The 13,386-nt window shown below is 45.1% G+C and overlaps 5 protein-coding genes across 5 annotated transcripts; 2 read left to right on the forward strand and 3 right to left on the reverse strand.

Annotated features, from left to right (window-relative positions):
* Nucleotides 1–219: 219 nt before the first annotated feature.
* N7478_004258 (uncharacterized protein) lies at nt 220–1,005 on the reverse strand (the record flags this gene model as incomplete). Its single annotated transcript, XM_056920472.1, has 3 exons — nt 220–737; nt 794–862; nt 936–1,005. The coding sequence occupies 3 exons, from the start codon at nt 1,003–1,005 to the stop codon at nt 220–222; spliced, it is 657 nt and encodes a 218-aa protein (XP_056778509.1).
* A 4,162-nt stretch (nt 1,006–5,167) lies between these two features.
* Nucleotides 5,168–6,985, forward strand: N7478_004259 (uncharacterized protein; the record flags this gene model as incomplete). The annotated part of the gene is made up of 3 exons (XM_056920473.1): nt 5,168–5,252; nt 5,353–5,474; nt 5,510–6,985. 3 exons carry the CDS (start codon nt 5,168–5,170, stop codon nt 6,983–6,985), a joined length of 1,683 nt encoding a protein of 560 aa, XP_056778510.1.
* A 179-nt stretch (nt 6,986–7,164) lies between these two features.
* Nucleotides 7,165–8,890, reverse strand: N7478_004260 (3-oxoacid CoA-transferase; the record flags this gene model as incomplete). The annotated part of the gene is made up of 4 exons (XM_056920474.1): nt 7,165–7,355; nt 7,417–8,286; nt 8,356–8,550; nt 8,620–8,890. 4 exons carry the CDS (start codon nt 8,888–8,890, stop codon nt 7,165–7,167), a joined length of 1,527 nt encoding a protein of 508 aa, XP_056778511.1.
* Nucleotides 8,891–10,516: 1,626 nt separating this feature from the next.
* On the forward strand, nt 10,517–11,404 carry N7478_004261 (uncharacterized protein; the record flags this gene model as incomplete). The annotated part of the gene is made up of 1 exon (XM_056920475.1): nt 10,517–11,404. The coding sequence occupies one exon, from the start codon at nt 10,517–10,519 to the stop codon at nt 11,402–11,404; it is 888 nt and encodes a 295-aa protein (XP_056778512.1).
* Nucleotides 11,405–11,557: 153 nt separating this feature from the next.
* Nucleotides 11,558–12,556, reverse strand: N7478_004262 (RTA1 domain-containing protein; the record flags this gene model as incomplete). The annotated part of the gene is made up of 3 exons (XM_056920476.1): nt 11,558–12,024; nt 12,093–12,341; nt 12,406–12,556. The coding sequence occupies 3 exons, from the start codon at nt 12,554–12,556 to the stop codon at nt 11,558–11,560; spliced, it is 867 nt and encodes a 288-aa protein (XP_056778513.1).
* Between the last annotated feature and the right edge of the window lie 830 nt (nt 12,557–13,386).

The following is a 13,386-nucleotide window of genomic DNA, read 5'->3' on the forward strand; positions in this document are numbered from 1 at the left end:
GGAACTAGAATTTGAAAAAAAAAAATTGAGAAAAATTGAGAAAAATTGAGGGCATCTTGTTATTAACTTGTTGAAGCTGTATACAAAAATAAATGGCAATTGAACGTATGCAAACCAACGAGGAAACAATTTTCTTATACAATTTGGTAATCCCCATGCACGCCTATATGGAGCCGCTTCGAGCTCTCCATTTCTTTTGTTCTCAATCCAATCTAAATTTCAATTTGAGATCACAGGCGCCTTGTTGTCGTATTTGATCTCAAGAGCAGCGTCAACCAGAAAATTTGCCACACTCTTCCTGCTACAGGATGCCATTAGGGGTATGCCCTTCCCATCATTTGCCCAATCACGGATTGTCATCACATCACTGTCTACGAGCCTGGCGGGCCGAACAAAAACAAATGTGACTCCCTTTTGGCGGACCTCGCGGTCGGTGTGGTTGTGGTCATCGTATTGGAATCGCATGTTAGATTTGCTCATCAACAACTGCAAGACACAGGACATATTGTCCCATGATGCGCCGACGCCAAGTGCTTGAAGAACGACGATCTTGAAAACTCCAAACTCATTCATAGCTGTAGTGATATTATCGTTGCAGTCAGCCATGAGTCGGGGTGGAGAGATTGGTGCAGCGAATGGGCTATCACTGGCTCGAGGTGCGCTAAGAGTAACGATCACAAAGTCTGCGTGTCCGTATTTGAAAGCTGCCCTCACGTCGACTAAATTAGTCGGTGTACCTATTTATGAGTTAGATGTTGCCTCTAGAGGCCTTCAGTTTGTTGTTTTCACGCACCTTTGACGATATCGACGTCGTATCCATTCATTGAGTCTGGGTTGCGAACCAAGGCGGTAACCTGATGACCTTTTAACATTTTAGCTATTGCTATATTGGGAATTGATAGACAGGAGTCTTATCTCGCTCATAAAGTGCTTACCTCGGTGTCGAAGTTCATCGATAACCAGCTTGCCTGTTCGGCCACTTGCGCCAATTACAAGTCCACGCATTTTGAATAAAAAGATAGGAATATAGACTTTGAAGATATATAGGATCTTTTGCTGAAGAAGATTGTTTGTTGATAGTCATCTCAAGTCGATAGTTTATTGTTCTTATATAGTTCATGTCTAGTTTAGTTCGATATAGAACGTGTTCGGATCCGGAGATCTCGGATCCGAATTTATTCGTAGCCGAACCCATTCAAGGCCGGCTTACAGCCTTGCGTGAAGGATAGAGACAAAGCTAGAAATACAAGGATAGAAAGTTACTGGTATTAATAATGCGATATGAATAAAAAACTCTTTCGGAGGGTGGATTATTGAGAGTCTTGGAAGGTATTGGGATCTTATACTCTTTAAGCCGCATGGGTGGATGTCCTCTCCAAACTACATGAAATTGGTAATGTATTGGGTTGGTATTAATTCGGTATTAGTGGGGTTCCAGTATAAGACTAGTTCGGTATTAGTCCGGTAATAAAATACCGGCATGGATAAATAGTTAAACCGAGGTAATATATCAAATTAGCCGAGGTAGTCTAGTGGTATGACGTCTACTCCATATGGCCATGGTGCCCTTGGTATTTGTGGCATATTGGTAGAAAATCCAAGGCAACGCCAGGAATGGAATTGTAGGAGATGGGGGCTCGATTCCCTCCTTTGGCATCTTTTTTGCTTTTTTTTTTTTTTCAAACCACCAAAAAGTCATGAGAGATTAGACATGATGATTCGTATTCAAGTATGAAGTATACAAAGGCTTCGTAATAGTACTAGGCTTATCCAATTGATCGAGGAGACGGGTATTAGTCATTATCGGTTACTAGTTTAGAATTAGTATGGGCGAGGCTATACCGCCGCCCAGGCACGAAGCAATACATAGTAACTTGGACATACTAATTCGTATCAGTTAGCTCATTATCTTCATTATACCTCAACGAATTACATTGCCAGCATGTTTTATAAAGGAAACATTGGTATTGATTAGCATAAAAGGCTCGCGTTCATCTAAGATCATAGTGCCTCAGGGCCCAGCCTCCAACAATACTAAAATACGTAAGTACTTTTTCCTGTATCAATTCAGCACTGATTTCACTGCCAGTGGCTCTTCCGCATTCAACCAACTTGAATGCCTCGAGTTTTTTCCAAACAAAGTCGAGGAATCATGTATCTATTGGGAACCTTGGGAACTCTCCAGATATCTAAGCTAATAGAGCGACACTATTCCAAGGTTTCTAGAGTAGAAGCTTCAAATTTGCGTAGTAAAATCAAGTGGTATCGTTCGGCATTTACATAGTACAAACCATATTGACTCCTCCACATCTACACCACAAAGTCTCAGCCGTAAACTGATAGTAGCTTGACGATCATTCCTCCTAGTACATCAAACGAGATTATACGGGATTATACGCAAAAGAGGGGCTTACCATAAGTCACCAACACTCCTTGCAATAACCTTGGAGCCAATATATTGTATCGAGCAGGGTCTTGGTTTATAAAAGCAGGTATTATGCATGCGCTGTGCGGGCTGTTCCGAAACTTTACCTAAATCTACTCACCGGGCATTCTAGATTTAAGTTTTCGGCAACCCTTCAAACAAACCAGCATCAATATAGATCTAGCCGAGTGAATTGTGCATCACAATCGGCATGAAGTATACCGATATCACCGTAAAGTCCGTATTTAATATCATGGTAAAAGGGGCGAATGTCCAAGCGCAAGCGATCGGCAACCCTCGTAAACCACGCAAGCCCTCCCGTCATTTTGTAAATTTCTTAATATGTTGATTACAAGAGCATTGAGGTAAGTGGAGTAGCAAATCTTTGGACTTGTAGTGCTTACCTCCAAGCTTGATGTGTAGGGCTCATGATCAGGTTGTGGTGTATAACAACACGTCTTACAGCGCTATTTATGATAAATGGAAACATACGAGACCACAATCAGAGGGTTGCATTGGAGGAGCCAAGATCCACTTTCTGTCTAAAGTGCCAACGACCTATATCCACATAGAACGACGAATCGGAAGAGACATCCAATCACGTCAACGGAAAGTAATGGTTTTTATACCCTATGGTCAATGCACGCCTGGGCAGCAAATATAGTAAATCCGTGGTTGAGTTCTTCTGGGCAGCCCACAAGCTTTGTATGCGGGGCCCCGGATTATCTATATTATCGGTCGTGGGAGGCGACACTGGTTCAGAATGTCTGTCAGCACTAGATGTTTTACCTAATATCCATCCTGACATCAATAATTTCTCAGGCATTTCACGATGTTCAATACTTTCATTGGAGTAATTCCAGACGATAGTATCAATCCCACGGAGCGTCGTCGAACCATCGTCTCCAAAGCTTGTGTAGAGTGCCGACGAAGGAAAACAAAATGCATTGGAACCCACCCTTGCTCAGGCTGCATAGCTTGCAACGTTGAGTGTGTGTTTCCCGAGTTTCGTCGAAGAGGTCGAAAGTATGTGATGTCTACACCTCCAAAGGCTTTCGCAGAGATTGACACGATGCAGGAGCCAAAAACAAACAGCCAAACCCACCGAAAAGGAAGATTGTGAAAATATTGTCAAGCTTCTATTCCCCAATTCATCGATACAATCCCTCCGAGGGCTTTCGCGTGAGGCTTTATTGGAACGTGCAAAACTCGAGGGAGAACTTTCACCTACAAGCAACGGCAGCTCATCAGTTGCATCACCAGCACACGCAATAACACCGATGTCGTTTCCGGGCTCAGATTCCCAACCCCAATTACAAGATATTCAGCGTCAAGGCTCAATAATATCTCAATGGGATGAGACTTCTCAGTGGTCCGGTCAAGAGGGAGAGGAAGACACGAGTGCGTTTGCACTATCGCCGGATGGGAATTCAACATTCCAAGGAATCGGGACCATCACCCAGTATCAATTCTCAGAGAGGTTCTATGTCCCAGAGTTGTTCTCCAGTGATTGGCAATACTCGAATCATAATGGGCAAAGTATACATCTTGGTTCTTCATATATAGAGGATCAGCCATTTCTTCCGCCATATAATTCAGTCTACCCTTCATGACAGACAAATTAATCAAAACGCACAAATTTCCAAGAAATTGAATCATATAAATCCTAAGCTTCATATCATTTTATTTGACAAATGTAAATAGAGTCTAGTCTAACAAAAACGTGATATACGTGGTAATTTTGTCAGTGACATGGAGAATTGTCCTTGAGATTGCACCAATTCTCTGCTCGGCATGCCATTGCCGATCTACTCGGTTATTCTGAAAAATTCAGTGAACTAAAGGGACCGCTTTGCTATATCCGGCCAACCAACGGTCTATGTGAACAACGCACGGGGACCAGCATCTGGCCCACTCTATATTACATCGGGGTATATCCACCCGGGTTGGTTGCAACGCCATGATAGAATTGGACCCACACCGTGCCATCTCCAATACCTGTTAACGGCATAGTCAAACTCCACACTTTTTAGAATACTGGTGTTTTTAAAAGGATGGTAAATTAGGTACGTCACTGGCTTGAAGAATCGTCATTAAATGGGTTTGGCCAAGATAGAATTTGCCCGAAATGTATTGAAAGACACATGCCCCTCTGGAGATAGTTCGTGAAGAACGAACCCCGGATTATGTACTTATGTCGTTTTCCCGAGTCTAAACCTAAATCTTCGCTAACCTGTGTCAGCCATAGAGCATGCCAGTGGCTAATGCAGTAGCGTTGTAGACAGGGGTCTATGCTTTTTCTTCATTAAGACCTTCCATTGTGGGGCGATATAAGGGTCCTAGGAATTTTAAATTCCATTGAATAATAGGCCTGTCTTGTTTCTGAGCCGTTAAATGATTTGTCTCGATTGAATTTCGAATGATCTAAGTGGCAAATTATTTACTACTGTTCTTTTTATTTAAATTTTGAATGGCTCAAAATGATGAGAAAGCCGGGCAAGTCTTGATTATTCTTATATTAATGACAATGACCAATCGCATCTCTATATAGGAGAGTTACAAGCAGTATGGCGCAATTTCGAAGTGGCCAGCCACGATAAACTCACCTGGGAAGCTGAAAAACTGCATCACGTCTGTGAATAAACTGTGATGCCTCATTGCACGTGAATTCTGGCCCCCACTTCTAGGCTCAGCCGCAATGAAGGGGTGATCACCTCCGTGGCATCACTGGGCTTTTTCTCAATGAAGCCCATGAGCAAAAGTGGCTTTAAGATGTTGGTTGTGGACCAAGAAAGTCTTCTAGATCCCATCAAAAAGAAACGCGCCAGTAAGCCCAAAGTACGCTCGGGCTGCATCACCTGCAAGTCAGTGACACTAAACACCAGCACTCTTCTACTGAAAGCCTGACTGACACGTGGTCTCCACAGGGCGCGGCGAGTCAAATGTGATGAGGGAAAGCCATGCTGTGCTCGGTAGCTTTTTCTGTTCCTATCGATCTAGCATTTTCCCAGCTAAACCATCCACAGGTGTACAAGTACCAATCGACAATGTGAGGGGTATCAACCATCTACTCCTCTTCCTCAGGCAAGCAGAGCATTATTACCCAAAGCCCTTTCGCCCGGTCTTGCGGTAGAATTTGCTGCTGAGCCACAGGCCTTAGAGTTCTTTTTTCTCAAGACCGCCCCCCAGTTAGCGGGCTTCTTTGGCGAGGCCTTCTTCCAGGGGAGTGTACTGCAACTCAGCCTTACAGAGCCCGCCATCCGCCAAGCTATTGGGGCCATCGGTTTTTTACATGAGCGCGCAGCAACGGGAAAGCTTTCAAAAAGCAGAGATACATCGTTCTCGAATTCCAATCTTCATCTCCAATTATATAACCGGTCAATTCACTCTGTTCTAAAGGCGTCATCTGACCCCGATAAATTATCTTTTGTCGCAACAGCAAGTGTCTTGTTTGCCTGCTTCGAGGTCTTCCATGGAAATAGAATCGCTGCAGAAACACATATCAAAAGTGGAATAAGCCTTCTAAATTCATGGCGCGACAAAACCAAGCGAGTCAAAAGCCCTTGGGGTAGAAGGTACCCATCATCCGAATCGCGATTTATGGAAACACAAGTTGCACCACTCCTAAGTCTCTTCAATCTTAGCATAATGAAACCTTGCAATGGGGGTCGCGTTCAATTTATGCTTAATCCCGTCTCTAATGGAATACTTCATCTGGCCAAGAAATTCGAAGGACTAGAAGAGACTAGAAATGCATTCTTGGACATGCTAGCTGCAGCAACAGCCAATCCCGAAATTAAGTGCGAGAATAAAAGTGCAGCAGATATTGAAGTATTTTTATTATCGGACACTGGTCAGGGCGCCATGGAAAAGTGGAATAGAAGCGTTGACGATTTGGTCTATCGGAATAGCCACTCGTGGGGCAAGAAAGAACAACGATCGGCGAATGCTTTACATCTCATCAAGTTAAGCGCGCAGCTCAGCATGATCGCATATCAAGCTCAAACAGAATGTCATTGGGACAAGTCTTACGAAGACTACAAGGAGTTAATTCGACTTTGTGAAGCTATTGTATTGGATCACGAGAAGTCTGGAGATGATTTCTCCAGAACAATGAATATAGACTGTGGTCTTATATTTGCACTCCATGCCGGTGCTTGGAAGTGTCGTTGGCCGAAACTGCGCCAGCGTGGTCTAGATTTACTACTGCGGATTCCTAAGCGTGAATGGTTCTTCGAGTCAAAGCATTACCATCAAATATTCGCACGCATCAAAGAAAAGGAAGAGGAACACCTGAGTCTACCCCTGAAGTGGGAGACTGATGAGACCTGTCTACCTCCGGAACATGTTCGGATTCATAATTTTACGGTAGAAGCTCAGTCTAATACACTGAATGGCTGTCCTGTCTACGCTGTCTCCTTTTGGAGCAAACCCCATGGCTTAGATGGCCCATGGAATTGTTCTACTGAGACAATGTGCCTCGAATCTACCCAGGCAGTTGAGGCGGATATACCGTTCAATTTATTCGGTCCTAATGTATCAATGGCACCTCAGCACTAATACTCACCATTGTGGGAGTGTCGTAGCCCAGTCCGCTCAGTTCCTCAGATTAGAAAGGCACGTAAATAGTATTAAAAAATCAATTTTCAATCTAAAGTTGGGAATATTGACATTCGCAGATAAAACAAGATACCGGTTCCAGACCCACTTCTATCGTATAAATCTATGAGATGCAATTTTTACAGCTGCATGGGCTTCAGGTCAGCAGAGACCTTGAAGGGAGCAACGGTCTTGCTGCGGATCTCCTCAACGGTGACACCCTCAGCGTGCTCAATCAGAGTCAGACCCTCGGTGGGGCTGACATCGAAGACAGCCAGATCGGTAATGATGGTGGAAACGCAGCGAGGACCGGTCAGAGGGAAGGTGCAGTCTGAAATTGTTTGTTAGACTTTGTTTGCGATACAGTAGAGATTATTTTAGATGAAACTTACCAGGAAGAATCTTGGCGTTGCCCTTCTTATCAGTGTGCTCCATGGTAACAACGACCTTGGTCTTCTCGGGGTTGGCAACCAGGTCCATGGCACCACCAACACCCTTGACCTTACCGGGAAGCATGAAGTTGGCGAGATCACCGTACTGGCTGACCTGGAGGGCACCCAGCATAGTAAGGTCGACCTTACCGGCGCGAATCATACCGAAGCTCTCGTGGGAGCCGAAAACAGAGGCACCAGGGTTCAGGGTAACAGTCTCCTTGCCGGGGTTGATCAGGTCAGGGTCCTCCTGGCCGGGCTTGGGGTAACCACCCAGACCCAGAATACCGTTCTCGGCCTGCAGGACGACCTCGACACCCTCGGGCAGGTAGGAGGGAGCGATCAGAGGGATACCAATACCGAGGTTAACGTACATGCCGTCCTTGAACTCCTTGGCGGCACGCTTGACGATGCGGTCACGGCGGGCGGTAGCCTCGCTGTTGCCACCGGCAATGAGCTCGGAAGGATCTTTGGCGTAAGTGATCTTGTCGAATTGCTTCTCCTCGACAGACTGGATGACAGCGTCGACGTAGATACCCTGCAGGTGAACATCCTCGGCGTCAATCTCGCCAACCTCGACGATGTGATCAGCCTCGACAATGGTAACCTTGGCGTTCTTGGCCATAGCCTCATTGAAGTTGTTCATAGACTTGCGGAATTGGCAGTTGCCAAGTCTGTCGGCCTTGTGAACCTTAACCAGAGCGTAGTCACCGTAGATCGATTCTTCCAAAAGAAATTCCTTGCCGTTGAAAACGCGAGTCTCCCTAGGCTTGGACATTTCTGCCACTGTGCCATCCTTGTTGTACCGAACTGGAAGTTCACCAGTTTGAACTATTTCAGACGAAAGTCAGCCTCCGGCTCTCAAGTACAAAGCCATTGTGTCATCAATCCCAAACTTACTGATAGTTCCAAAAGCCGCGGGAGTGTAGAAAGCCGGAACGCCAGCTGCAGCAGCGGCGCACTTTTCAGCGATGGTACCCTGGGGAGTAAGCTCCAGAGCCAGGTCACCGCTCAGATACATTTTCTCGAACACCTTGTTCTCGCCAATAAACGAAGCGATCATCTTACTGATCTGCTTAGTCTCAAGCAATTGACCTATTTCCAACAAATGCTTCTTAGTGGCAATTCTTCTTCACTCAATTGAGACATCTCCACTCAACATACCAAGACCAACGCCAGGCATGCCGGCGTTGTTAGAAACAACGGTAAGATCGGTAACATCAGGACGGTCCCGAACAGCGTTGATCAGAGTAAGAGGAACGCCAGAGAAACCGAATCCACCGACCAGGAGAGTGGAGGAACCCTTCATCTCCTTGACGGCATCTTGTGCGGAGCCACAGAGCTTGTTAATAGCGCTCTTGGTGGTAGAAGCAGAGAAGTTCCGTCGCCAGATGGGACGGAAGACCGACATCACAGGGGCGAGAGGCCGCGACATGATGAGTCGACTGCCTAAGAAAAATCACTTGATAAAACGAGTGGTTTCTGAGCCAGCAGAAAGAAGAGAGAGAAGAAGGAGAAGAAATGAGCATCCTCGCGAAGCTATCTACCCCATTGCCCCAACCCGCAACTTTTTCGGTTAGGGACTGATCCAGAGGAGCCGAAAAAACGCTTAGCCGGCCGTATTCCCCACATCTCGGATTGTTGCTTTGCCGCATCGGATGCCGTTCTCCACACTACGCCGGACTGAAAAAAGCAGGGGGGACAAAGTGTTCCGTGTGGGGGGATTTGGGGGAAAATCCATTAAGAAAATGTGGAGGTAACAAGCGGGATATCATGCGACCTTGATCCTAAAGAGATTAACATATAATAAAGATGAAGACTCCCTGTTTGCCCTGCAGAAACATTTGAACCTGTCTCAGTCATCAAGTCACGGGAACAGCGAAAATTACGTTGTCTCCTGAACTGCTGAAATCCGGTCGGAAATCCATGGTAATCTAACGCGTAATTTACGCCGGAACGCGGGCTCGGTACCTATAGGCCCACGGAAGATTCGCAATTGTCGGTGTCGGCACTTGCACTTATCATCAAACGACAACATCCGAACTCTAGTCGACCCGGATATCCTCAACCATCCGTGTTTTTCCCCAGGGCCCCAGATTCTTGGATCGACGGCACTACTACTACGTCTCCTCCCCCCGCTTAACAGGTGGCGAAAGGCACTATCATTTACAAGGGTTGGGTTTACTAGTATTGGTCGCATACGCAGGCGATTGGACCTCCGAGTTTTTCTCAAAGCAGCTCTAATATCACGTCTATCGTTTGATTGTACGTTTAATTACGAGAAAAAAAAACCTGGTTCAATCCAGCTATATGACATATTTAAAGGCTTCTAGCCCATATAAGATATAAGTCCGGGAATATTGTGTACCAATGCAGGGCCTAGTAGAATGGACCTTTCAAACTCACATCTTGATTTGTCCGTTTATTCTAGACTGAGATCACTTTTCCTAATAATATCACACCATACAACTTCTCTATTCATACCCACAAAAAATCCTTTAACTGGGGGGTAAATCATATGGCAGAATGATAGCGGTGAGATAAGGTCCGCCAATAGAATGTCATGAAACCACAGAAGGGCCCGCCTTCAGTCAAAGACTCATCATTTATACATGCACGCTTTTCATGTCGCCTTTGGCTTGATCTACTGAGATACCCAGCTTATATACTTACCGCGCTACAATGATGCATCGACGCCGGGGTCACACTAAATCTCGGCATGGTTGCCAAACTTGCAAAACCAGAAGAGTCAAGGTATACTATCCATTCGGTTACTAAGTAGCTACCAGGCTACAGCATTGACCTGTGGACACTGACATTCGGCACAAATTAGTGTGATGAACAGAGACCAATATGCGGGAATTGTGGGGAGAGAAAAGAGACATGTGTCTACTCTGGAAACGGGCCCTTCGTTTTCACTGAAAATCGACGTCGGAAACGCCAGGATGCCCATTCGCCATCAGAAGATCCAGAACAAAGGGGCTCTGAAGCGCAAGAAACTTTTCAAAATGGTTCCTCTCGAGCAGCAAGCTCAGATGAAACTTCGGGCCCCCTATTACAAATGGATCATTTTGAGCTTATTCTGCAATGGATTAATCATACTCATCGACTGCTTGCGCGCAATGAAGAGACCCGAAAAGTCTGGGAGATGCTTGTGCTACAGGAAGGCCTGAAGGAACCATTTCTCATGCATGGAATTTTAGCATTGTCGGCCTTGCATCTCGCTTACCTACGTCAAGACGGTCGACGTGTAATGTGGCTTGATTTAGCCATAGCGCACAAGAATACAGCTCTTTCTATGTTCACAGCTCAACTCCAGAACATTGCTCTTTCAAACGCAAAAGCCATGATGGCCTTTGCTAGCTTGGCATTCGCATTTAGCCTCGCAAGTGTTCTTAATGTTGATTCAGAGGAGGATGGACCTAGTTTGAGCTCTCTCACTGATGTCTTCTATCTGGCTCGTGGGGTTCAAGCAGTGATGGTTACGAAAGAAGGGTTTTTACGGGAAAGCAATTTTGCACCTCTTCTCAGCATCTTCCGCCCCGAAGTCACTATCCCGATGGACACTCTTGGTGCCTTGGATCAACTTGAGCACCTACTGATTCAATGCAGCCAAGCCGGCGGTCTTGGCTCCCCATCCTACATTCGTGAAATTGAATCCATGCGTGGACTTCTTCCTTTCACATATGATAAGCCAACTTCTATGACTATGGCGGGTGGTTGGGCTATTCGACTGACCCAAGATTATTTCGAGGACCTTCAAAGCCAGAAACCCCTTGCGCTCGTTGTTCTGGCTCATTATTGTGTTTTCCTCCACATGGCCCGAGAAAACTGGTGCATATCATCATGGGGCAGGAGGGTGTTCTTAGACATCAGGGATCATTTAGATCCCGTCTGGCATCCCCATATACAATGGGCAAGTCTCAATATAATCGGCGCGGATACATAAAATCCGGATTAGAGCTTTATAACTGGAATAATTGATAATCATAGCGGCATGAAATTGAATTTTGGAAATGAATTTAACCGACAAAAGAAAAGACCGTGTACCCGTTCCCAAATTTATACAAAAAGACATCAAGCACATGCTCTAATCATGTTCTTACACTCGTTCTTCACCAAGTTCAAGAACAGAAGCAGGAACATACTTCCGTGTCTTGATGACTTTTTCGCTGTAGACCTCCCCACGACCAAGAATACAATTAATCTCAGATGGATGATCGTACTGCATGGCCACCACAGCGATAAGCATGGGGAGAGCATCAAACACGTAGATGAATACCTCATGCTTCATCAGGAATCCATCATAGCCCTGGATATACTCCACGACCCTGACCACGGAACGGACCAAAATGAGGATACTCGTGGTATACAAGGTGGCCATGTGACTAGTCCAAACTTTTTGTAGTTCGGCCGAGCGACCAGTTGGAGATCGAGAGACACGTGTCTGGAAGATAACAGCGCTGATTGTGAAGAAACCGAAGAAGATAATTTGCACGAACAGACCGCCGATAATGACTTTTTCACCGAGCGAGGGGCCGCTTGAGCTTGATACCATGAGACCGGCACCTATTTTGAATTCATGTTAGCTATTGCTTAATTCGAATAAAAATAAATAATGCGAAAGCTGCACTAACCTGATGCCTGCATTAGGAAAGAGAGTACGTCTCCAGCAACAAATATTTTCGTCATCCATGAAACTCTGATAAGCGCGTATTTTTCGGCTTCAATCATGCGGATAATTCGACCAAGGAGCATATAGATGCTAGCCGCGAGGAATGCAGGAGCGATCAGAATCAAAAGACTTTGAATGATGTAAGGACCCTTGGTGAAATCGGGCGCCTGTTGCGCAGATAGTAAACGACCGATGTAACCGATGGTTTCCACTAATAGCGAAAGATGATTAGCAACATTCATATGATAGGCAAAAGGAAGTCGAATTGAACTCACTATAAGCACCGAGTAAAAATGGAATCATGAGCCATGTTCGAGTGCGGAAAAGCTGGTAGGTATGCAGTACGGCGCTAATGCCAAATAGAACCAAAAAGATGACAGCAGCTGCCGTTGACGGGTTGTAATAATAAAAGACGAAGTCCATCATGTTGAATAACTTTTGAATGCAGAATCAACACAGGTGTAAGTAATTGAAGATCAAAACTTTTTAGAGATGATTGAGACAAATATATAGGATTTTGTAGTCTATTTCAGGAGTATTTGCGGACACAAACAGGGTCGCTAGATCGATCTCGTACTCGTGTTTCTCTCCCGAAGCAGAATAGTCTATCGGGTAGAGTCCGTTGAAGTTTAATTTTGACCAATAGTAATAACTGGATCGATGTGGGGCGGCTTAGCATCTCGTACTCTTATTTTCGACCATCTTGGGCAGATAAAGAAATTTTCGTCCATAGTGTACGTGACAAAAACTACTGCATATCGTGTGATAGATGTTGACTCGAAAAATCTTAATTTGAAGGTGGCTGGGTCGGGATCTTTCAAAGACAAGTACAATTTGCCCATAATTATGGTGCCTAGCGCCTCTTTATTAGTGACTTTGACACCACCAGGCCAGTCCCTCTTATTCGTATACAATTTCATCAGCACCTTGTTATGATTTTCTTCTATTGAGTGGAGTATCAAGCTAAAGACTTAATTAGCTGAACATTGGATTTCGTTTCCCTTTCTTTTCACACAACCTAAGAAAGGAGCTTGTTCAGTAAGGTCGAAATAGATTGAAAATTTCATTTCATGCTTTGATTTGGCTCGGCGTCACTACTTAAACCATGTGTACCATCCTGTAAATATTAAAGTTATCGGAGAGAGCGAAACGAGCCCTTATCAGACTATTGAATGGATCCATGATGTGCAAGAGCTCTGTTGGTCATTAGTGGAGATGTATGGGTGCAAGTGACTTCTATAGTAAGGCTGCCTAGG

The sequence above is a fragment of the Penicillium angulare genome, assembly GCF_028827245.1.
Source record: "Penicillium angulare strain IBT 27051 chromosome Unknown utg000004l_segment0_segment0, whole genome shotgun sequence".
Classification (NCBI taxonomy): Eukaryota; Fungi; Ascomycota; class Eurotiomycetes; order Eurotiales; family Aspergillaceae; genus Penicillium; species Penicillium angulare.